Source organism: Fibroporia radiculosa, assembly GCF_000313525.1.
Source record: "Fibroporia radiculosa TFFH 294 genomic supercontigs, scaffold1540, whole genome shotgun sequence".
In the NCBI taxonomy this organism is placed as follows: Eukaryota; Fungi; Basidiomycota; class Agaricomycetes; order Polyporales; family Fibroporiaceae; genus Fibroporia; species Fibroporia radiculosa.
This window is the reverse complement of record NW_012133308.1, coordinates 56,871-77,988: the sequence shown is the minus strand read 5'-3', so window position 1 is coordinate 77,988 and position 21,118 is coordinate 56,871. Positions and strand designations below refer to the sequence as shown.

At 51.3% G+C, this 21,118-nt stretch overlaps 6 protein-coding genes across 6 annotated transcripts; 2 read left to right on the top strand and 4 right to left on the bottom strand.

The window, feature by feature from the left end:
• Positions 1–29: 29 nt before the first annotated feature.
• On the top strand, positions 30–611 carry FIBRA_03030 (uncharacterized protein; the record flags this gene model as incomplete). The annotated part of the gene is made up of 3 exons (XM_012324875.1): positions 30–181; positions 235–454; positions 513–611. 3 exons carry the CDS (start codon positions 30–32, stop codon positions 609–611), a joined length of 471 nt encoding a protein of 156 aa, XP_012180265.1.
• A 961-nt stretch (positions 612–1,572) lies between these two features.
• FIBRA_03029 (uncharacterized protein) lies at positions 1,573–3,938 on the top strand (the record flags this gene model as incomplete). Its single annotated transcript, XM_012324874.1, has 14 exons — positions 1,573–1,821; positions 1,879–1,993; positions 2,051–2,068; positions 2,133–2,152; positions 2,215–2,226; positions 2,279–2,344; positions 2,396–2,501; positions 2,555–2,703; positions 2,750–2,972; positions 3,033–3,042; positions 3,096–3,389; positions 3,446–3,532; positions 3,589–3,711; positions 3,770–3,938. The coding sequence occupies 14 exons, from the start codon at positions 1,573–1,575 to the stop codon at positions 3,936–3,938; spliced, it is 1,641 nt and encodes a 546-aa protein (XP_012180264.1).
• Positions 3,939–4,420: 482 nt separating this feature from the next.
• Positions 4,421–7,938, bottom strand: FIBRA_03028 (uncharacterized protein; the record flags this gene model as incomplete). The annotated part of the gene is made up of 13 exons (XM_012324873.1): positions 4,421–4,803; positions 4,858–4,889; positions 4,947–5,088; positions 5,150–5,333; positions 5,404–5,440; positions 5,512–5,662; positions 5,725–5,803; positions 5,862–5,926; positions 6,039–6,147; positions 6,201–6,308; positions 6,877–7,134; positions 7,263–7,642; positions 7,686–7,938. The coding sequence occupies 13 exons, from the start codon at positions 7,936–7,938 to the stop codon at positions 4,421–4,423; spliced, it is 2,181 nt and encodes a 726-aa protein (XP_012180263.1).
• A 1,882-nt stretch (positions 7,939–9,820) lies between these two features.
• On the bottom strand, positions 9,821–13,066 carry FIBRA_03027 (uncharacterized protein; the record flags this gene model as incomplete). The annotated part of the gene is made up of 13 exons (XM_012324872.1): positions 9,821–10,179; positions 10,236–10,267; positions 10,326–10,467; positions 10,533–10,716; positions 10,774–10,810; positions 10,875–11,025; positions 11,089–11,167; positions 11,223–11,287; positions 11,392–11,500; positions 11,564–11,671; positions 11,747–11,871; positions 12,250–12,310; positions 12,404–13,066. 13 exons carry the CDS (start codon positions 13,064–13,066, stop codon positions 9,821–9,823), a joined length of 2,115 nt encoding a protein of 704 aa, XP_012180262.1.
• A 4,763-nt stretch (positions 13,067–17,829) lies between these two features.
• On the bottom strand, positions 17,830–19,003 carry FIBRA_03026 (uncharacterized protein; the record flags this gene model as incomplete). The annotated part of the gene is made up of 3 exons (XM_012324871.1): positions 17,830–18,218; positions 18,280–18,457; positions 18,524–19,003. The coding sequence occupies 3 exons, from the start codon at positions 19,001–19,003 to the stop codon at positions 17,830–17,832; spliced, it is 1,047 nt and encodes a 348-aa protein (XP_012180261.1).
• Positions 19,004–19,526: 523 nt separating this feature from the next.
• Positions 19,527–21,055, bottom strand: FIBRA_03025 (uncharacterized protein; the record flags this gene model as incomplete). The annotated part of the gene is made up of 6 exons (XM_012324870.1): positions 19,527–19,919; positions 19,979–20,543; positions 20,597–20,654; positions 20,706–20,796; positions 20,854–20,913; positions 20,975–21,055. 6 exons carry the CDS (start codon positions 21,053–21,055, stop codon positions 19,527–19,529), a joined length of 1,248 nt encoding a protein of 415 aa, XP_012180260.1.
• Positions 21,056–21,118: the final 63 nt, after the last annotated feature.

The window sequence follows — 21,118 nt, the reverse complement described above, 5'->3', positions numbered from 1 at the left end:
CCTCTCTGCACCCCTACTACTTTTTGACAATGTCTCTTTCAACCATCTTCTACGAGCCTTTCTATTCGCTCGCCGACTTTGACCGCTTGTTTGACGACGCCTTCTCTGCCCGTTCCACATCCCAGGGCGGGGACCGCCAGTTGCAGAGGCAGGAATCAGGCTCGAGGTTCCTCAGGCCAAAGTATGCTTATCCTCGATATTGGTAAAGTAGTTACACTGACATGGTCATTTCAGGATGGACATCCACGAGGACATTCAAGCTAACACCGTGACGGCCATATTTGAGCTTCCCGGCATTAACAAGGAGAATGTCCAGATTGACGTGAACAACGGCGTCCTGACCGTCACGGGAGAGTCGAAGGTCGCAAATGATCGTGATGAGAATGGCTACGCCGTGCGTGAGAGGCGGTACGGAAAATTCTCCCGTGCAATCCCTCTTCCTCAAGGTGTTAAGGTACGTACTTTTTTAAGCGTTATCTTGATGCCAACGTGTATAACTGGTAAACGAACAGAGCGAGGACATCAAAGCCGCTATGGAGAATGGGTTATTAACAGTAGCGTTCCCCAAGACAACGCCGGAAACTGCTCCGAAGAAAATAGCCATCGCTTAAAGGGTGGGACGATCGAGGTGTTAAATATGAAGCACTTCAGCTGGTTTTTGTCTGTGTGTATTTGATAGTGCTTCTCGTCATAGGATATGCTCGTTGAACATGCCGATGTTTGTTGATTGTCTTCGACGCGCGCGACTTACGTTCACTTAAGAATTTGCGACCATTCTGCCTCAGGTTTACTAGACATGAACTGGGTTCTGAAAAATTTTGTGACACGAGTAGGAATGTAAGAATGCACGCACTGCACGCAACCGGCCCATTAAGTCTATTCCTCGACTATTCCTCGCCAAGTCCAGATTTGGGATGTCGACGGTCGGTCAGCTCCCACTTCCTCGGCCTCACCGTTAAGCTCTGCAGAATAATTCAGGGAGTCAAATTCGACAGCCGGCGCGGAACCATAGCTCCTGCCGTCCCCACGCCGACATTCGGCCGCCGATTTCGACGAGTTGACTGTTGACTAGGAGGTATTGAATCTTGATCGGCCCTCAAGGGACTTTGTCCGGCAATTACGTTGACTCTACCTATCCGGTGGGAACATGGAGTAAGTGAGCCCATCGTTGTACAATGGTGGGCGGCCGCTCACCTACTGTCCTCTCATTTGTTTGGCTTTCTCAAATGTATGTGCGTTGGAATTGAAAGCATTAGATGCAGGTTTTGAGCACAGTGTCTGAAGATTTAGGACGACTAAACTCAGGATGGGATGACTCTCGAACAAATCCAGAACGTGGACAGGTCGTGCGGCCGCCCAAACTTGAAGCTTGAAGTCCAGGCCTGGACGGCGAATCTACTATGGCACTGCCTCTGACCATCTCCGCTGCCAGTGGGGACCCCTCGACAACACCTATATATATATACACGCACCAAGGTTCAGTTATCAATCAGGACACGACGTTCATCTTTTCATCGGCACGCTTGGATTCAGCTGCACATTGCCGCGGCGTTGTCAAATCGAAACAACACCATGTCTCTACTCCCTTATCCCACTTTGTTCCTACTCCTCGGAATCGCCATACCTTTTTGCGTAGGATGGAAGATAGCCTCCATTTTACTCGCACCATACTTGACTGCTTTGCGCGACCTTCCCGGCCCCCCTAGTTCCAGCTGGCTTTACGGCAGCATGAAGGAAATGAAACATGCCGACTTTGCTGCTATCCACGAAGATTGGGTTGCCAAGTATGGCAAGACTTTCAAATACAAGGAGTGGATGAATGTGAGTTTTCCTGTCTCGTTAAATAGTTGCAGTATCCGCTACTGACATAGGTGCCAGTTTGATAGGCTTTATACTATCGACACGAGAGCTCTTGGTCATATTCTGAGTCACTCGAATGATTTCCCCAAGCAAGCAGTTGGACTTTTTTTCCTGTCTCAGGTTGTGGGCTCAGGTATGAATATCTAATCCAGTTTTCTTTGTTGTGCTGATATCAGTCCATCTGTCCCAGGTCTTCTCATTGTGGGAGGTCAGTACCACCTCGCCTTTTACCGCTTCACGATCATCACCGCTCATTACACCACTGTGTCAAGGCGAGCAGCATCGTCGGCAGGTGAGTATTATCAGTATCAGGTATCTGCGTCCTAACAACGAAACCTGCTCATCGCATCACAGCGAAGGGTATTGGTAAGTAAAGCTTATATCGTTTAGAAGTGGTGATGGAGAGATCATCTTGTAGAACCCGGCATTTGGTCCAGCTCAGATCCGGGAACTGACGAGTATTTTTGTGGAGAAGGCCCATCAAGTAAGACGCTTGAGTACTCCTTCGCACGCCTTTTTTGAGTAACATCAATAGCTTCGTGATGTCTGGAATGCAGATATAAACGGAGATGGCGAGCCCCATCGGGTTGAAGTCCTCAGCGGGCTCAGCAAAATGACGTTGGATGTGATCGGATTAGCTGGTTATTCTAAGCAATATCGTTTATATGCGCTCGAGCTGACAATCTTCTTGTAGGTTTTAATTACCATTTTGACGCATTGAACCCCCATGGACAGAAGAACGAGCTGAACGAGGCGTTCACTGTCATGTTTCGGACACTGTCGGGTTTCAACTTAGGTCTCTTGCGCATACTTAAAGGCTACTTTCCCCTCTTGCGTCTCATTGTACGCCTTTCTTCTTATTTGAGTGACCCAAACTGACCTCAAACAGCCTGACAAGTACACTAGACGCATCGATGCAGCCCAAAGCGTCATGCGGCGCATCGGCATGGAACTCATAACTGAAAAGAAAGCAGAGCTCGCCAAAGCGGCTGAGACAGGCGTAAAGGGGGAACACCTGAAGAGTCGCGACCTGTTGACGTTGCTCCTCAAGGCAAATATGAGCGAAGACGTCCCGTTGAACCAAAGACTGTCGGATGACGAGGTTCTTGCTCGTACGTATCTTTATGTATTCTTCGCATTGGCGTGATGTACAAGCTTGACTATGCATTTAGAGGTACCGACGTAGGTTTATGGGATCGCGATACGCGAGCGGCTTCTGAACAATTGTCTTTCAGGTTTCTCGTAGCGGGCCATGAGACCACTAGCAATGCAACCGCGTGGTGCCTATTTGCCCTCGCGCATTCCCCAGAGGTCCAGCAGAGGCTGCGCGAAGAGCTGTTCAGTTTGCTGTCGGAAAATCCTTCCATGGATGAGCTGAACGAGCTCCCTTATCTCGACGCAGTCATCCGCGAGACCATGCGCGTGCATGCACCTGTCCCTTCCACAAGCAGAATTGCAGCACAAGATGATGTGATCCCCTTAGAAACGCCGGTTGTAGATGTGAACGGACAAGTGCACAATACTCTAAAGTAAGTGATCAGTAGCAATCAACTGATTCAGATGGTCTGACGTCGCGCCATCATAGGGTCAGCAAGGGCAATATCATACAGATCCCGATTCTTGTCTTGAATAGATCGAAGGAGCTCTGGGGTGAAGATGCGCACGAATTCAAGTTCGCCGATGACCCTTCTCTTGGGAAGTGTCCTTTAGCTGACTGTATTTGTACAGGCCAGAACGTTGGATTACCGGCATCCCCGACAGCGCCAAACACATTCCTGGTGTATGGGGGCACATGCTCAGCTTCCTGGGTGGTCCCCGCGCATGCATTGGCTATCGGTTCTCTCTCATCGAGTCAGTGTTTATTCTGGGTGCCTAGATTGTCCTTTCGAGTTGACATGCTCTTGTCCAGAATGAAAGCATTGATTTTCTCTTTGATTAGAGCATTCGAGTTTCAACCAGCTGTGCCATATGAGGCGATCACGAGGAAGCTCGCGATCGTCCAGCGTCCGTATGTCCGTGGCGAGATGGAGAAGGGAAGCCAGCTGCCGTTACTGATCAGACGTTATCAGCGAACGTAAACAAGGGATGGCTAGCCTCATTAAGTAAGATCTAGTATCTCTTTCGTGGTACTACTTCCGTGGAGAAATCAGTTGTCTCTCGACGCTGCGCCACTGCAGTGCGCATCTTGGGCTCAAAATTGTAAGCTTCCACAGCTTATATGTGACTCGCATTGCCGTTGGGCCGCGGCGCTGCCATGAGACTAAGTACTCAAGTTCTGTCACGAGTGTGATTCCAACAAACTAGGTCGTTCCGTGGATGCAACAAGTCCTTCTCGATGATCCACATTCTCCTGATCTCAAACCAAACCTGTGCTCTGCGTTCAGATCGTCATTGACTATCTCTACCATACAACATCAATACGCAACGTCTCCCGCAAATATGCTTTGTGTTATCAAACACATTACCGCATAACATTAGCTTTCAGTCTTTTAGTACAAATTCCATAAGTCAAATAAAATAGACGATCCAGCACCCATGCCAGAGGGCGGGATTGTGAGAGTCATGATACGGCCTTGTCATCATCAGAAGAGGTCTCCAATTTAGTCCGTGACGGGGTTCTGGACACCTCGAGGGTCACCTTGTCCTCGCCGAAGTCCTCTGCGCTCCCGCTCCGACTTCGACTAGGGCTTCGACTCTTACCCCGCGACGAGCCGTGGTCTCGGTCGACTGCCGAACTGAACCGTCCCCGTGCTGGAGTGCGCGGCGTTTCAGCAATCTGGGCCTCGCGCTGCGCCTGCTCGTCGAGCGCGCGACGCGTCTGCTTGCCTTCGACGAATACCATAAACGCGGTCACGGTGCACACGAAGACGCCCTGGAAGATGAGCGCCTTGTACATGTTATATGACGGATTCGCGTCGGCGCCGGCACGCAAGGAGCCCTCGGCTGCATAGTCGCGTCAGACGACGACGACAACAACAAAAGAGAGGCGGCACCTACATAAAACAAAGACGATGCCAAGCAGGTTTGACCTAAGAACGACTGCAGAGTCAATATCATTCAGGAGCAAGAGAAAGATCAGTACGCACGTGGCCCACAACATCGCCGAGCTCCCATCCGCATTTCGGGTAAGTTCCACCGCCAATTCCAACGCGACTGGGAGCAACGTCAGACTCGTCGCACCGATGACAGCCATGAGTGCGAACAGCGCGCCCGTATTATTGCGTCGCACTAAAGGATCAATGGGATCTCCGTAAATTCTCCATCCCCATAGCTAAACACAGTCACATACCAGCCCAGATCAGACTCAGCCATGCGCCACCCAAGATGGGGCACAACAGCTTGCACGTCGGCGCAAGGTGATGCGTGAAGACACGGTCGAAGAGCGGCGCCGTGATCAAAGCAGCGACAATCCCCACGAGAAGCAGCGCTGCGCCCATCAAGCCAGAAATGGTATCTGAGTAGCCATACGGTTCCTGCAGAACGACGACATCAGACCCAGCGACAGTCGACAAATATGTGAGAAGAAAATCAGCGAATACACACCATAATCTGAGCGCTGAGGATCGAGAACGCATTGATCCTGTGCACACAAATCGTCCCAGGTAAGTGTCTGTCCCACTTCTTGTATGAACGCAGGCGATCAGGACGTACACCCCAACGAGAACGCCAAAGGCGAACGATATAGCAACAAAATCGAATCTCTGCCTCTTCGTCATATATGTTGGCAGATCATCGGGTTCTCGTCCCATCACAGCGCGTATGAGCGACATAAATGACGGGCTCTTCTGCGACGCAGAGTGGGCTGAACAAGCGGTGCATTGATTCCATCAGCACAATTTGACGGAGTATAAGCGTAATACACACTGGGCGGCGTTGGCGGCGAATCGGTTACGATAAACACGAATGGTGCCGCTGCGGTATAAATGATGCCCATGACAAGGACCTGCACCATCGAACTGAAATGAGCGTCGCATCTCGCGCGAGGGGTCGACAAGACGCACCGACTGACTAGGCGAACCTACCAGCGGCGAAATGAGCTGGCCAAGACCGTTGCCAATCGGATTGGCTACGAACGTGATAGTCAGACCCGTGCATAACATAGTGTACAAAGCGAAGGTCAACGGATGCGCAACCAAATCTGATCGGCTCTCATTCAAAATCCCCCTGGGTGCACTTACCAATCGACATCAGCATTGTCGCCGTTGTCCGGCTCTTCAGGTCGAACCACTTTTCCGAGTAACCCGGAATGAGCACCTGGAAGATAGGCTGCGTGATACCCGCGAGAAGCTACATAGAAAGCAATCAGTCATCTAACCCCCGAGAAAGGGAGCAACACACACCTGCCCTATCAGCAGGAGCGCATACGCCCCGCCCATCGGTAACCCCGATGCTGTCCCTGCATAGCGCACCCAAGCACTCGCAAGCAGTAGCACTCCGCCGATATAGCACTGCACGAAGGGGCGCGGTCTTCAGTCACGAACCGTTGCTTCACTCACCGCATGACAGGGTGCTCGGGTGAAGAAAATGGGATACGTACCGTGCGCTGCACGCCAAGACGCGCATACACCCAGGGAATAAAGGCGGAACACGGGAGATAGACAATGTTGACACAGTTCCCGAGCCAATTCACCTCGTCAAGTGTGAAGTTAAACTGATTGACCACTAATGATTATTGGTCCAAAGATTTCGGCGTCAAGAGTTTCCATTTTTGGAGTTGCCGTTTGCAGCGGATAGCAGAGTACAGAGCCGTAAACATAGAGAATAGAGGCCAGTCAGCGCGGCACAAAGCAATGAAAAGCGGGGGACGCGATATGACACATAACCATGTGAAAGTAATATTTGTGCACACATATACAACTGTCAGCGCATAAGCGGCAGCAAGTCCACGCAAAAATAAATGAGAAGAATTCGAAAAATCGAAGCAGCATTGACACTCATGGAAAAATCATGTGTCGAGCGGTCCGACGGAGCCGCAGGGAGGAGTAAAGCCGCAGTAATCAGTACGTGCGATCTCACGGAAGCATACGACATCACGTAGGCAGTACAAGTGATGATAAGGGCGAAGCCGAAGTCGGTGACCTGTAGATGCCAAGGAAGGGAAGGGACAGTGGAAAAATCCATGGGAAGCGCGCGACGGCGATACAAGCGTGTGAAGGCGGCCAATGACTTCGGGTTGGGGGATGCGAAAATGGTAGACATAAGATGAGACGCACCGTCGTTAGCAATGGGCCCAAACCACACGAGCGATAGGCCAGAGACGAGATTCAAAATGAACTGAGTGTCGAGTGGAGGTCGTGTGCAGAAGAGTACGATGCCAAGAAAGCGCATATATTCGACCAGCAGAAGTTATAGCACCGTTGCATGAGTGTGGATACATTTTTGAGCATGCAGAAAGGACTTACAATCGCCACAACGCCAATCCAACGGCGCTTGTACATGCGGTATTCTATAGGTGGGCCATCGGGGATGGGGGCGGAGCGCTGGTCGCTTAGCTCAACGTCAATTTCAGTGACTATGGGACGAAGATTAGCACGAGGGAATTCAGGAAAATAAGAGACATGGAGCGAAAAGGGGGACGGAGACTTTGAGAAAGTCGAGGGCCAAGGGGGGGGTAAGGAGTGGACGCTGGCAAGTGGATCCGGCGAGAATGGAGACTGCATGTATGTGGGCACGGATAAAAACTTGCGGAAACAAGCAGTAAAGATATACGAGCAAAGGCGATCGCATCTCGAGGCTGGCACAGGAAATCGGGCAGTTGTGGTCGTGTGTTTCGTTGCAGAGCCTGGGAGAGACGGAGAGGGTTGTGAGCAGAGAGGTGAGCTCACCTTCGAACTGCACGGGATCTGCGGTCGAGACTGAACTGAAGCGAGGCCGCCATTTTGCCATGGACGCGGGAGGTGGGGGCGGAAAGAGAGTAAAGAGAGGGGATGAGACATGGAAGAGAGACGCCTGATATTCCCAGCCGGAAGCGGAGGCCAGTGGTGGTCCTTCAAACGGGCCCGCATGCACATCTCTCCCCCGTGCCGACCCGGCTCCGTCGGGTCCGCATCCACGTAGCATTGGAGCGTCTCCATCCATCGAGTGCGCCCATCTACATACTAGTTACTAGCACATCTATCACTCCGTGTCCTCACTTGATGACTGGCACCGGCCTCCCTCATTTCGAAGCCTCTCTGACAGTCCCCTAATCCCGTTCCTACCCCGATATCGCTCCTCGGTTTTCCATAACGTTCGCGTTTTCCCTCAGCACGCTCAATCCCATCCAGACCTTGCCGGTGAGCATTTCTTATCCCTAAAATCCTAATTTCAGTTGGGAATCAACGCAACCTATTTTAATTTTCAAACGTCATACACTGCCACCCAGGTACACGTCTCAAGTCGCTACGGCCCGGGAAAAGGTGGCGTTTGCGGGAGGTCATTGCACCATGATATGTTATCATATGTGATCTGGACCCTGGTATCGTCTCCCCCATCTTCTGCTTAAATTAAGTATCTCCACTGACTTCCTTGAAATGCGTCCACTGCTCAGGATCTAGATTCTGATATGTATCTCTCATGAGTACTTACATATTCGTCCAGCCTCTCCTCTTTGCATGTTAACTCAAGCTTAAGCTTACATATCGGCTTGAATGCGTTAAGGTCATACATCTTTACGGTACTTTCCGAGGTGAGCGGGTGAGCGTGCCCTCTCCACCTTCACTTTCGCTACTGACTTCAATTCAATCCCCTCGCGCAGGCCCAGACAGCTATCTACGCAGTACAACGCGTAAGGATGCGCAGATCGCACGCGCCTGCAATACCTTCGCGTATCTTCACGGACTCCGGCACATAGGACTCCATTCCTCTAGGCATTATGTAGTAGGCTGTTGCCAATTCCTCCCTATCCGCCTCGTCATCGCACTCTTGTTTTCCCACATCGTGTTAGTACAAGCAGGAGATGTCAAATCTGACAAGCATGCATCTGCTTTAGTCCTGATCCGGTCGGCACAAGTACTTAGTATCAGCAATCACCTCGTGATTTCTGGTGTCTCTCTGGCAGTCCCCCCAATCTTAGGCAGCGATGTCCGCGGATGTCTCGCTGCCATATCGTTCAAGCATCATAGTTTTCATGCTACACCATCCCCGTGACGCGACATATGTTTCCCTCCATACCGGTGCTAAAGATTTCTATTGTCTTTAACGGCTGGTAAGTAAAGGGCGTATCTTGAGAATGTACCTTAGTGCGGAACCAAACACATCGTGCCATGCCAAGCACACAAGCTTCTCAGTTGCGTCATCCTCATTGTTGTACACATTTGATAGCGGTCCGGCACACTGCTCGGCATGCTTTTACTAATGGCGCATTGTATCATCGAATACAAATGAACCCCATGATACGCTCAACAGATCACAGGACCTGGTAAGTATAGTCTCTTTAGCGTCCGCCCAGCGCCACTGATCACTCACTCAACCTCATTTGCTTTCTCGCATCGCCAATTCGTTCCTCAGGGTTCAGGGCGAGAGTCTACTCACGACGCCACGGCCGCCCGGCACGTAACAAGCGAGCGAGGCCACGTCTAGTTGGTAAGTCTCATAAGGCACATACCACAAGACTAAACTCGGCGCCTCGCTACAACTCGAAAGTCAGGACGGAGCAAAGTGAGACGGACGCATGGGGGCCGGATGCAACGATATCTGTCACGCGCTGGTCTTCCGTCGTTCCCAGAGTGCTATAGGAGCCATGGCTTTGCCAAAAGTCGAGCGCACGCACCTGTGATTATAATCGCCGATGCTGTCAATTGGGCGCGCACTGTACCTCGTCCCCCACCGTACGATGAGCCCATGTATGATTCTCCTCATCAATAAATTAACTATCAAAGCGAAAGCACGGCTAATATATAATCCCTGTGTATATAATCCTCACGTCTAATATATAATCCTCGTGTCCAAAATAGTGTCGTAACGTGGCGAGCGTCCCAGCTCACGACGAGCTCTCGCTCATACCTACATCCATAATCAGCGTGACTTCGCTGTCATTAACTGTGTTGGTGCTAATCGCTTTGATGCTACCACTTCGATTGCAACCGCCAAGTGTCCGGCTGCTGCTCCGCGGTCGGCCATGCTCCCAATCTGCGATCAAACTGGTGCGGCCCCGCGGCGGTGTTTGTGGTGCTTCACCCTCGTGCTGTACCTGCTCGTCTAGCGCACGACGCGTCTGCTTCCCCTCGACGAAGAGCACAAGCCCGACCGCGCAGCACACAAGCACACCCTGGAAGATCAGCGCGCGGTGCATGCCGTATGGCGGGCTTGAGTCTGCCCCGTCTCGTAGAGCGCCTTCCGCTGCACACACATCAGTCAGGCCATGCGCAGGAAGGAAGACCAGGGGATATACACACCCGACACAAGTATAATGCCGAACAGATTTGACCTAAAAAAGGGTGACAAGTTTACGATCCGTCACGTACGAGAGGGGAAAATGTACGCACGAGGCCCATAACAGCGCCGAGCTGCCGTCTGCGTTCCGCGTAAGTTCGACCGCGAGCTCCACAACGACAGGGAGCAGTATCAGGCTCGTCGCACCGATGATGGCCATCAGCGCGAACAGCGCGCCCGTGTTGTCGGGACACACTACAAGTATCAACAATGTCGGAATCGGCCCTACGATTGGCTGAAGAACTCAAGTTAAGACGCACCGGCCCAGATCATGCTCAGCCACGTCGCACCGAGGACGGGACTCAGCACCTTGCACGTCAAAGCGAGATGGTGCGTGAACACGCGATCAAAGAGCGGTGCGGTCACCAGCGCGGCGATGATGCCCACAAGAAGCAGTGCAGCACCCATCAAGCCTGAGATGGTGTCCGAGTAGCCGTACGGTGTCTGTGTGAATATACTTAGAATACACAGCCATGAATGAGCGGGGGAGCGAGTACATACCATAATCTGGGCACTGAGGATCGAGAACGCGTTGATACTGGACGAAATACGTTCTATGTGAGCACGATGTTTCATCACAGCAGTAGATGCGCAATACTCACACTCCGACCAGGACGCCGAACGCGAGTATAAATATAGCGAAATCGAACCGCTGCCTGCGCGTCATGTACGTCTGCCGCTCCGCGGGCTCGCGTCCTGCCATCGCCCGAATGAGGGACAAGAACGGCGGATTTTTTTGTGACGCGGCGTGCGCTGCACAACGCATGCGTGCTGTACATCAGTCGTGTGACATAATGAGATGGTCGTAGTACGCACTGGGCGGTGTCGGCGGAGAATCAGTAATGAAAAAAACGAAGGGCATGGCAGCAGTGTGAATGATGCCTAGGATGAGGATCTGCTCCGCAGGCTGGTATGAGCGCTGCTTCTCGCACGGCTGACGACGTACGCACCGAGTGACTCGGGGACCCTACCATTGGGGAGATGAGCTGGCCTAGACCGTTTCCGATAGGGTTTGCTATATGCGCCACAAGGATTAGAACTGTCTAGCGGCTAGACAATACTCGGAGAGGAACGGCGTTCGCAAGTACGTCTAGACCCAAGATCGCGCAGAGCACTCACCAATTGACATCAGCATCGTTGCGGTGGTCCGGCTCTTCAAATCGAACCATTTCTCTGAATAACCAGGGATAAGAACTTGGAAGATCGGCTGCGTGATTCCACCGAGGATCTGTAGTACGTGCGAATGGACTGATAAGACCAGCTCACAGAGGTAAATGGGAGTGGTACGCACCTGCCCGATCAACAGCAACGCATACGCACCATTAAGCGACACGCTAGGTGCTGTCCCCGCGTATCGCACCCAGGAGCTCGCAACCAGCAGCGCTCCACCTATATAGCACTGCATTCAGAGGGCATGGCCAAAATACATAAGTGAGAGGCATCGCGGAAGGAAAGAAAAAAATAAGATACGCACTGTACGGCGCACGCCGAGACGCGCATACACCCACGGAACGATCACAGAAAGTGGAAGATAGGCAATGTTGACGCAATTTCCGAGCCAGTTCACCTGGTTGAGGGTAAAGCCAAACTCGTCGACCACTATCGTTGCGAGTCGTTTGAATTAGACGATAAGGTGTACGAGACAAGGATTCCGGGGATGTCAACCGGAAAAGGAGGTGGGAGCCAGAAGTGTTCGTGTGAGCGATAAATCGAATTTGATAGAATGCAGATAGGAAGTACGCGTGGTTGTGTGAAGCAGCGGGAGCCGCGAGTACGTCATGCAGGGATCCGGAGGGCGACGTACGATCGAAGAGTGTATGGACGGGCGGCGACGGACGATGTGAATATATAAGAAAGAAAACATATTCAGCATAGACATCTTGTACGGGCGAGTTTGGACAGAGCTAGGGGGGAAGGAATCGACCTTGGCGCATTCCAAAAATAGCACGTGGGGCCATGAGAAGTAAGACAACGCACCCGAGTTGGCGATGGGGCCAAACCACACGAGTGTAAGACCGGAGACGATGTTCAGGATGAACTGCGCATAGCGGCGTCACAAAAGAGTGCGGCAGACGCGTGTGGTTGTAAGTCGACCTGTGCGAATCTGCTCTGTCCATACGAGGGCACTTACGATTGCAACGACGCCGATCCAGCGACGCTTGTACATGCGGTGTTCGACGTTTGAGTCGCCCAGGATCTGAGTGGGGAGCTGGTTGCTTGTCTCAACATCATTTCCAGTGGCTATATGCTTGAGATGAGTGCCAGGAAGACTTTGGTAGAAGGGAGAGAGGAGAAAAGTGACTACGGATATGGAGCGGTAGACAGTAACAAAGCGGACAACGAACGATAGGCGGAGCAGGCGAGAGAGAATGACATGGGCGTAGGTGCAGTAAGCGGAAACGGTATGAATGAAACTGAAGCCTACCAAAACGTCGATATGCGTTTGAAAACAACCCCATCGCCGCCGGGACACCCTGGCAGGGCGAGGATATGGCTCGAAGGGAAGAGAGGGCTTACCTTTGAGCACGTCCATTCTTCCTGAAACACGGAACAAAAAGAGCGGAAAAGGGAGAGCCGAAGCAGACGATTCAACATGTTGGCCCAGGGTATGTGTTCTGCCTCCGGCCAATGTAGCCAACGGCCTCCTCGAACCCGCGTGAACACCGGGCTCCGGCGGCAAAGCTGTTACTACCGGCCCAGTATCCTGTGCCAGTGTCTGACAATCGGCTATAAGCGTCCTTTCTCCGGCACCATCTGGAATTGCTGTTGCATCTTCATCGTACGCAGTGTGCATGTATTGAAAATCTCTTGAAAACTCGGATACACCTGGTATACTTATTCACCTTTCTTCCTTCCGTCCTATCTAGCAGTTCGATTTCGAGCTCTGAGCGGTGGGAAGTGTGTCTGTGAAGTTCATCAAGCGAACACTTGACGAGGCTGTGACATCTCTACCGGCGCGATCTCATCTTGTTCCACTCTGGTGTTCCGCAGCCCGCACCGCGTATCTATCCGTTATTCCAGCCGCGATGGCTGCGTTGACAGCTTTTGTTACCAGTTATTGTTCAGAATTATTAGAGCTGCACACGGTTGGAAGTCTTGGCTGAGCAGAAAAAGGCGAATTTGCTATGTGTGTGCCGCTACAACAAGAGCCCAGGTTGGTCCATCACAGACAGGTGCCGATTACTAAAGATAGTATTGAACAAGTATTTACCCCCCTCTTTATTATTACTGACTCGGTGTGTTCGATATCAAAGTATTGCTGTACGCATCAGACCCACAGTGAAACCGAGTTCACATAAATGCTTGAGCTTGAAATCATACCGTATCGCCCCGTGTTCAACGTTCAACTGCAGCTGGTTGACTGCTGAGTCTTGACATCCGCTGTCTCCATACAGGCCACCTCACTAGCATTCTTGATCCTGATGTCATTGGGTTTCCAACTGAACACCAGGGGTCACTTATGGATAATGACAGACCATATCGTTGGCTTCCACAGAATCCTATAGTTCTGGAAATTACATATCATGGTCCATTGCCCATAGTTGAAGTATATCACGCACGTAACGCCAATCACCTGGGTTTGTCTGACTCTATAGCCTCGTCGTGATTGATGCCTCTGGGTCCACCGCCCATTCACTTTTAAGTTATTCGGATCTACCGTAGCAATCGCAACGCCACTCAGCCAGTGCGTTTTTGCCATATCCGCTTCGCGCTGCATCTGCACCTGCTCACAAAGCATACGGTGGACCTGCTTCTTCTCAATGAGCATGACGAGCGCAACCTCCGTACCAAACAAGCATCACTTAAAAGATGAGCAATGAGCGCGGGGCGGGCTGGCGTTTGCGCCGTCGCGTAGGACGCCTTCCGCCGCGAGATGGGATCATGATCCGAGAGGTCAATGGAAGCCTGCCAGGAGCCGCCGTGCCCGACCGTTCCGCCAATTGAAGGCAGTTCATCTGAAAGTCTCCGCTTTCAGTCAGGCAGTTCGCGGAACTTGCTAAGCCCGAACGGGCTTACGGTGAGGCAATGATTCAACGAATGATGCACTTAGCACGAAGATAAATTTGAACGGGTTGAATCTGGATTCCAGATACGCTCAGAGCTGGGTGGGTGAGAATTAAATCGGGTAGGACACATGAAAGCCATAAAATAGCGCAGAATTCCCATTCGCGTTCTGCATGAGCTCGAGCATAACAAGCAGCATCGTCAAATGCATGGGCCAATGACAGCCATGATCGCCATCAGTCCACCAGTATCATCATGTGCGTGCACCACACGCGGTACCGTCGAGGCCAGGATGCTACGTCTTCAGCTCTGTGAGTCGCAGACGAATGGGGGACTCATCTGCCCAGACCAAGCTATCCATGCTGCGCCCGGGATTGGGCAGAGCAGTTTGGATACCCGCGCGAGATGGTAGGCGAAAACGTGATCAAAGAGCGGTGTAGTCAGCAACGTTGCGCCCATCAGACCGGAGATGCTGTTCGAATAGGCGTATGGGCTCTGCAAAGAATTGTATGTAAGCGCAGCTGAGACCTGGAAATGACAACCACGTACTAGACTTTGAATAACAACTTGTCCAAGGCAGAGTACAAGACCAATCGATTAAAAGAAGCCACGGGGAATTCATTGCCACGAACGGTACTCCATGAGGACAAAATCATCTACCTCCTCCTGAAGAGATAGTGCCCGACACCCCACCTATCATATGCATGCGTGAGTCAGACATCCAGCAATATTTCGAAGACAAGACTTACTCGTTGCCATTATTCGTGGCGAAGAGCTCCGCGCAGGCGAGGTAAAACACGCGGAATCTGAGAATACACATTACTTGGCCGTGAAAAACAAGAGAAGCACCCACAAACCTATAAAACATCTTTCTCCCTTCTTCGGGATCTAATCCTTTCTCTTTCGCGTCTCTTTCGAGATCGGCAATTCCTTGTGCTCTATTCGTGTCTTGACGTCGGAGCCAGTCCTCGCATGTATGTGCGTAATGCTTTCCGTTCAGGAACCAGCTTCGCACAAGAGTGAGATCGTCTTGGAAGTACGACTTCGGGAGGGCAGACTTAGAATAGCTCATTTATTGTTAATCAGTTGACGATGCTTACTAGCAGGTCGTGGGAGAGCATTGTACCACCTATCAATCATAATGCTCGCGTCAATGGGCGCAGAAGTAAGAGAACAACGCCCTAACCGGAAAAGAAGTTTTGGGCCATCCAGCCGTCACCAGCCTCAAAGTGATATGGTGTAGATTTATGGCAAAATATGTGAACAAAAAGTAATGCATTTGCGTCCGGACGTAACCACGACGCAATTTTTGTCATCAACATTTCGTAGTTTTTCATATGCTCAAACATCTGTGAATGTCTAATGTTACAACGCTCGTTCAGGTGAGGGGAAAGGGCACACTGCAACAGATATGATTCTGTCGAAACTAGGCCGCAAACTGAATGAGTGAATTCGGGAATTTTTGTTAGTACGTACGTTCTAGCTTGACTGCCGAAGTCGAAATCATTTATATCAGCTGTTATGATCTGGTATTCAGGAATGAGAAATGAGGGATGGGGAGGGGGATGACTTCGGGTTATGCCTGGACAGACCTCAATGTTATTGATTGAGCGGGACTTCACTACAGAGTTAATGTACGCTTTTTGCGTCGCTGAGTTTGATAGGCCAGTGATGCTCGACCGCGGGTATTTCTACGAAGTCGACTCAATGATTCCTAAATTTGACGTTATAGGAGAGATACCTACTTCAGCTAAATATAAAACCAAACTTCCCCAGCCTGCAATCCCGTGCGGCTCATGTAAGATTCAACACTCCACACGGCTCAAATGTAGTTGCCTCACCACATCCGAGGTCGAGGACATCCATGCCATCTTTCAATTGCGCCTTTTCACAATAGCTCTCGAGCATCAGCACTTCAGCTTCTTCTAGGGTTTCATTACCTCTAGGGTAGAGGCAACAAGAGTATTTCGCACAGGGTCCTAGACATTGTAACATGAAATTTGTAGGGACCTGTGGATGTCTGACTGATGAAAGACACCATAGGAGATAAAGACCATCAAACCTCGTAATGTTGGTCGTTCGCTTTGCTCGTACAGTCCGCGATGGTATTTCTGGCCCGAACTTGTTCTATGAATTCCATTTTTGCCGTATGATTTTCCTCCAGAGATCCATTGTCAATCTGACGCAGTCTTTGACGGCAAAGAGCGCGTATCGCGACGCGTAAGATAATGTCGGGAACACATCCCTGCCACCATTGTCCTCACAGCTTTCTTTCAACTTCCGCGGGACTTAAATAAAGTGCATACCTTGTCGAGGAGAGCGTAGCCTATCTGTAGGATGAAGTTCACCAACATGGTGGTGGTTAAATGGAAGGCGTCGGTAAAAGATAGCTTGCCCAACTCAGTTAGATTCAGAGTCAGGTTGAGGGATCGATAAACGAGCCTCCATATTAACCAAGCCCAACTCAGTTAGATTCAGAGTCAAGTTGCGGCGCGGCGCCCAGTCGTGCGAGTACATAGCTGTGAGTTGACGCTACCACAACAATGGACTCATCCTTTCCGAGGAAATGGGCCCTTTGCAAGACTCAAAAACACTTATTATATGACCTAGTGGAATGCTTGACAAAAGTGCCTTTCACAGCTTTGGAAAGGCAAAAAGCTACCTTCAACTATGGAAAAAGGTTAGACCCCTACATTGTGTTAATTAGAGTCTTATCGCACAATTCCAGTGCCTTTCGCGTGCTTTTTGACGGCGTCGAAAGGATGCTTTCTGCGTAGTGTACTGTATGCCGCGATGGGGAGCGACAAGGGCGTTATGTTGTCCACACGCGATGAATGACCTTCTTTTCGGCATCCTCACGCTCCAGGGATTGCGCACCTTGCTCTCAACCTCCACCCACCAACTCTTGCCATCTGGACACCCCTTTGAATGTCCGTTCCTCGAGCATGGTCCACATTACTCTTGCGTCACTCTAGTCGAGCTCATGCAGTCGACCGATACAAGGCTATTCGCACATTCTTCTCCCATGGATACTCTCCCAATCCTCCTACATCTACCCTGAGATTCAGGGACAACATAAACTTGTATCATAATTTTTAAAGTACTTTGGCATAGAATGGGCCGAAAACTGCATATAACCATGCTATTAAGGGACGAGATGATTGCAAGAAAACCACTCCGCTGGCCGTATTCATAGTTATCAGAGGTACCAAAGCGACATACCTTGGCACGCTCGAGCGTTGTGAAGCGTATGGTTAAATTGATCGAAGTTGACGTTGAAAGAGTTATGGGTATGATTTTGCACCGCCTCTGTCAGCCAAAAAAACATTAGATTAGTCGAAAGCAAGACAGCAGGAACAATGGACAGCGGTGGCTAAATAATGTACTAGAGGTTATATATGCAGGGAAATTGCCCTACGTAGAGATGGGCATCTGTCATATCCATTCGTGAAGGTCGTAAATCGGTGTTAGTTCGAATATGCGAGCTGCCACTTCGATAGAAACAGGGTGAGATGAACAGCCACTAGAAGATATACAATGACAAAATATACCTTATCTGCACACCACTAGATCTTCCATTCGCAATTGGAGACCTTCTAATTCGCTGCTGACGCTCTGGGACCCCTCTTGTTCCCGTATACCTGTAGTTCGTACAGCTTTGGGAGTCATCTCCGTGGCTTCATCATCCTCACAAACAGCCCCTTCATCTGGCTCTCCATCCATATCCTCGTCGGGAAAGAATAGCTCTCCAAGTCCGAGATCCGAGCAGCGGGTCATCTTGAGCAAAAGACCTAATCCCATGTCGTTCTTCGCCGCGCCTGCACCTGGACCGTCAAGCATATCCCATGTTTCATCATCTAGTTCTTCTTCGCCACGACCCCACGTCGAACGAATTGCCCCAGGATAATTGAAGGACGCGACGATGAAACACACAGGAGAACCTACAAGCAATTATAATGAATGAGCAGACGCACTTTCAGAGACTGAGGGAAATATACGTACATAGTCCGCTAAGCTCTTGTTCATGTAGAAGGTATGGAGATGACTGCGCATCAACACGCGGCTCGGAGTTCTCCTTTTCATGATCAAGATGGTCTGGGAGGACATCGCCCAGTCGATATAGTCTCTGACACGCAGGACACACTCTTGCAGTCTTCCTACTCCGGTTGTACCACAAAATCTTCAAGTAGCAGCGTCAATGCGTCACGGTCGCCAAACAAGCAAGGTCACGAGGATCGCGACGTACCAGCGCTGTCTCTTCAGGCAAAATCGTGCTCAACATCTCCAACATCTCGTCTTGTGCGAATTCCGCGCATAGCGGGTCGTCGAGTGATGCGGGTGCGGCAAATGACGAAGCGAGGAATGCGCGTGTGTCCCGTACGCGCGGGCCTGAGCCCGGGTCATGGATGAACGGCTCCGTGAGCAGCGCAAGCGGTATGACCTCACGGTCGTCGTCCGTTCCGCACGTGTCAGATTCAGAAGACGAGTCGTCGTGGGGGTCGTGGACGTAGATTCGGTCATGGGTTTCGTGCGCATACAGTCGATCAGGAATTACGGGCGGATGTGCAGCGGGTTGGCTTGAATCTATTTGGCTGGGCACGGGGAGCGCATCTAGCTGCGGGGCTGGACTGGCTTCGAGTTCTGGCGCCTTGCCACTTGTTTCAGTTCTCCGCGTCTTCTTGGCTTGCACCTGTTTCTTTTTCTTTATATTTCGGGGACCAGGCATGGCGATAGCAGTGAGTTTGAGGTTGGCGATGAGCCAGAGGCGGGTTGGTCGTGCCCAAGTATTTGCCCAGCGAAAGATGACCAAGAGCAAGTTGCCGCTCGCGCTGTCACAGCCACACACCCACGTCACGGGTATGCTTGGCGACCTGTGTACGCCACGTGCCCGTGACGGCACGCGATCAAGTCACACAACACGATCACGTGAAGTTCTATCCCTAACTGGACTCCGGGACGGCAGCTGAACACCAATGCAGTAGCCCTCAAGTGACAATTTGCTCCAGAATCACACTAAAATTCCATCAAGGATGCCTCTATATTGAATGCTCTGCTAGAAATCTCAGGACTAGCCCGATGCCGCACGAAAGCGCGCACAGGAAGCGTCGACGATCAAGTACAAAGTGAAGGTGAAAGTAAGAAAAAACCAGCCCAGACTCAGAAAACACTGCTAGTATACAGACGAGCGCGCAGAGGTCGGAAAGTGATCAGCAGAAGGGCAACGCATACGCGTCATCCGCGATGCATGCTCACATCCGGCTGAGCATTCGCTTTCCCCTGCCACCAAAGCCCCCGAAGCCCGAGAATCCTGAAGTCTTACCGGTGGTAGTGTCAGTCTTGGAATTACCAGCAGCACCCGACGCGGCGGCAGATCCGGCGCTTGATGACTTCGATGTGTTGCCATTCGCACCCGTTTTGGAGCTCGCGGTAGCGGATGACTGGCTAGCGGCGGCACTCGATGACGACGTGTTGCCATTTGCCCCCTTGTCCCCGTTCGCGCCACCCTTGGTATTCGATGCACTATTCGACGCTACAGCGGACGATGCAGATGCGGAGGCGGAGGAGGATGTGCTGTCCGCTGAAGATGTGCTACCCGTGGAGGATGTGCTGCTCGTTGATGCGCCGTTGTCCGACACAGTAAACTGTGTGCAAATGACGACGCATCAGTATCGTATCAATAAAAATAGCCCTCTTCACTCACGTAAACCATGTCATCCAGCGAGCCGTGCTGGGCAACGGCAACGAGAGCCGGTTGGTGGTTAGCAGCGGCGTTAATCGAGGCCATGCGGTACACGCCGGCGGGGAGGCCGCCATCTACCGTCGTCGAAAGGATACCGTTGACGGCAACATCGTTCAAGCCTTTGAAGAACGCGAACACCTGTGGGTTTGTTGGGGTCGTTGTGGTCAACGAGCTGATAGCCTCAATGACGACGTGCGAGTGGCCGACGATCAATCCCTGACCGTTGATTGTCTGCGGCGCGGCAAAGTAGTTCGTGTCCGGGTTGACAAAGTTACCGGTGTCAAGATTCTGAATGGCCATCTGGATGGTGAAGTTTGTGTTGGCAGCAATGGTGTCCAGATTCTTCGGGTTAACGAACTTTGCCGAGGGCATCGCCGTCGTGGCAGGAATCACACCCATGGGAGCGGCATTACACGAGCCCGATTTGATTTGAGTACCGTTCGTCAGCGGGAGGCTCACAGTCGCGCAGAAGTTGATGAAATTGTTGACCGAAGTGTTCGACGGAACCTGACCTGCACCCTCCGGACTAGCAAAAATATTAGTTTTCTCAGCAGAGGATCCGCGTGGAACACCGCTCACTCTCCCTCAGCCTGACCATTCTGTTCGAAACCTGTGTTCACGAGCGAAGGGTCCAAGGCTGCAGTCATGGATGAACAAGCGGCATTAGTACTAGAAAATATCGACGCACTTAATGAGGTCTGAAGATTGTTGTCATTTGAGCCAGTATTTGACGATGTGCCAGTGGCCACATCAGTAGAGCCACCAACGGACCCGATGGACTAATTAAAAATAGCTCGCGTTAAGAACATGCATTTATAGCACGCGATTACACGCACGGAGGCACCACTTGATTTTGACAAAGTAGGGGACGTCGCACGTGCCGTAATTGTGACAGTCTGAGGGAAAGCATCCCATCAGGTCGTGATCGGTAGCCAGTGTCACCCATAGATCACTCACACACTCAGTAGAGGCTGCCGGAGCCGCGCTCACGGAGAGCGTAAGAGAAAGGAACGCAACAAGAAGGGCTTTGGTGAACATCTCGACCTGGAGGTTTACTGAGAAGGGGCCAGTGAATGAAGAATGAACGGCAGGCTTTGTGAG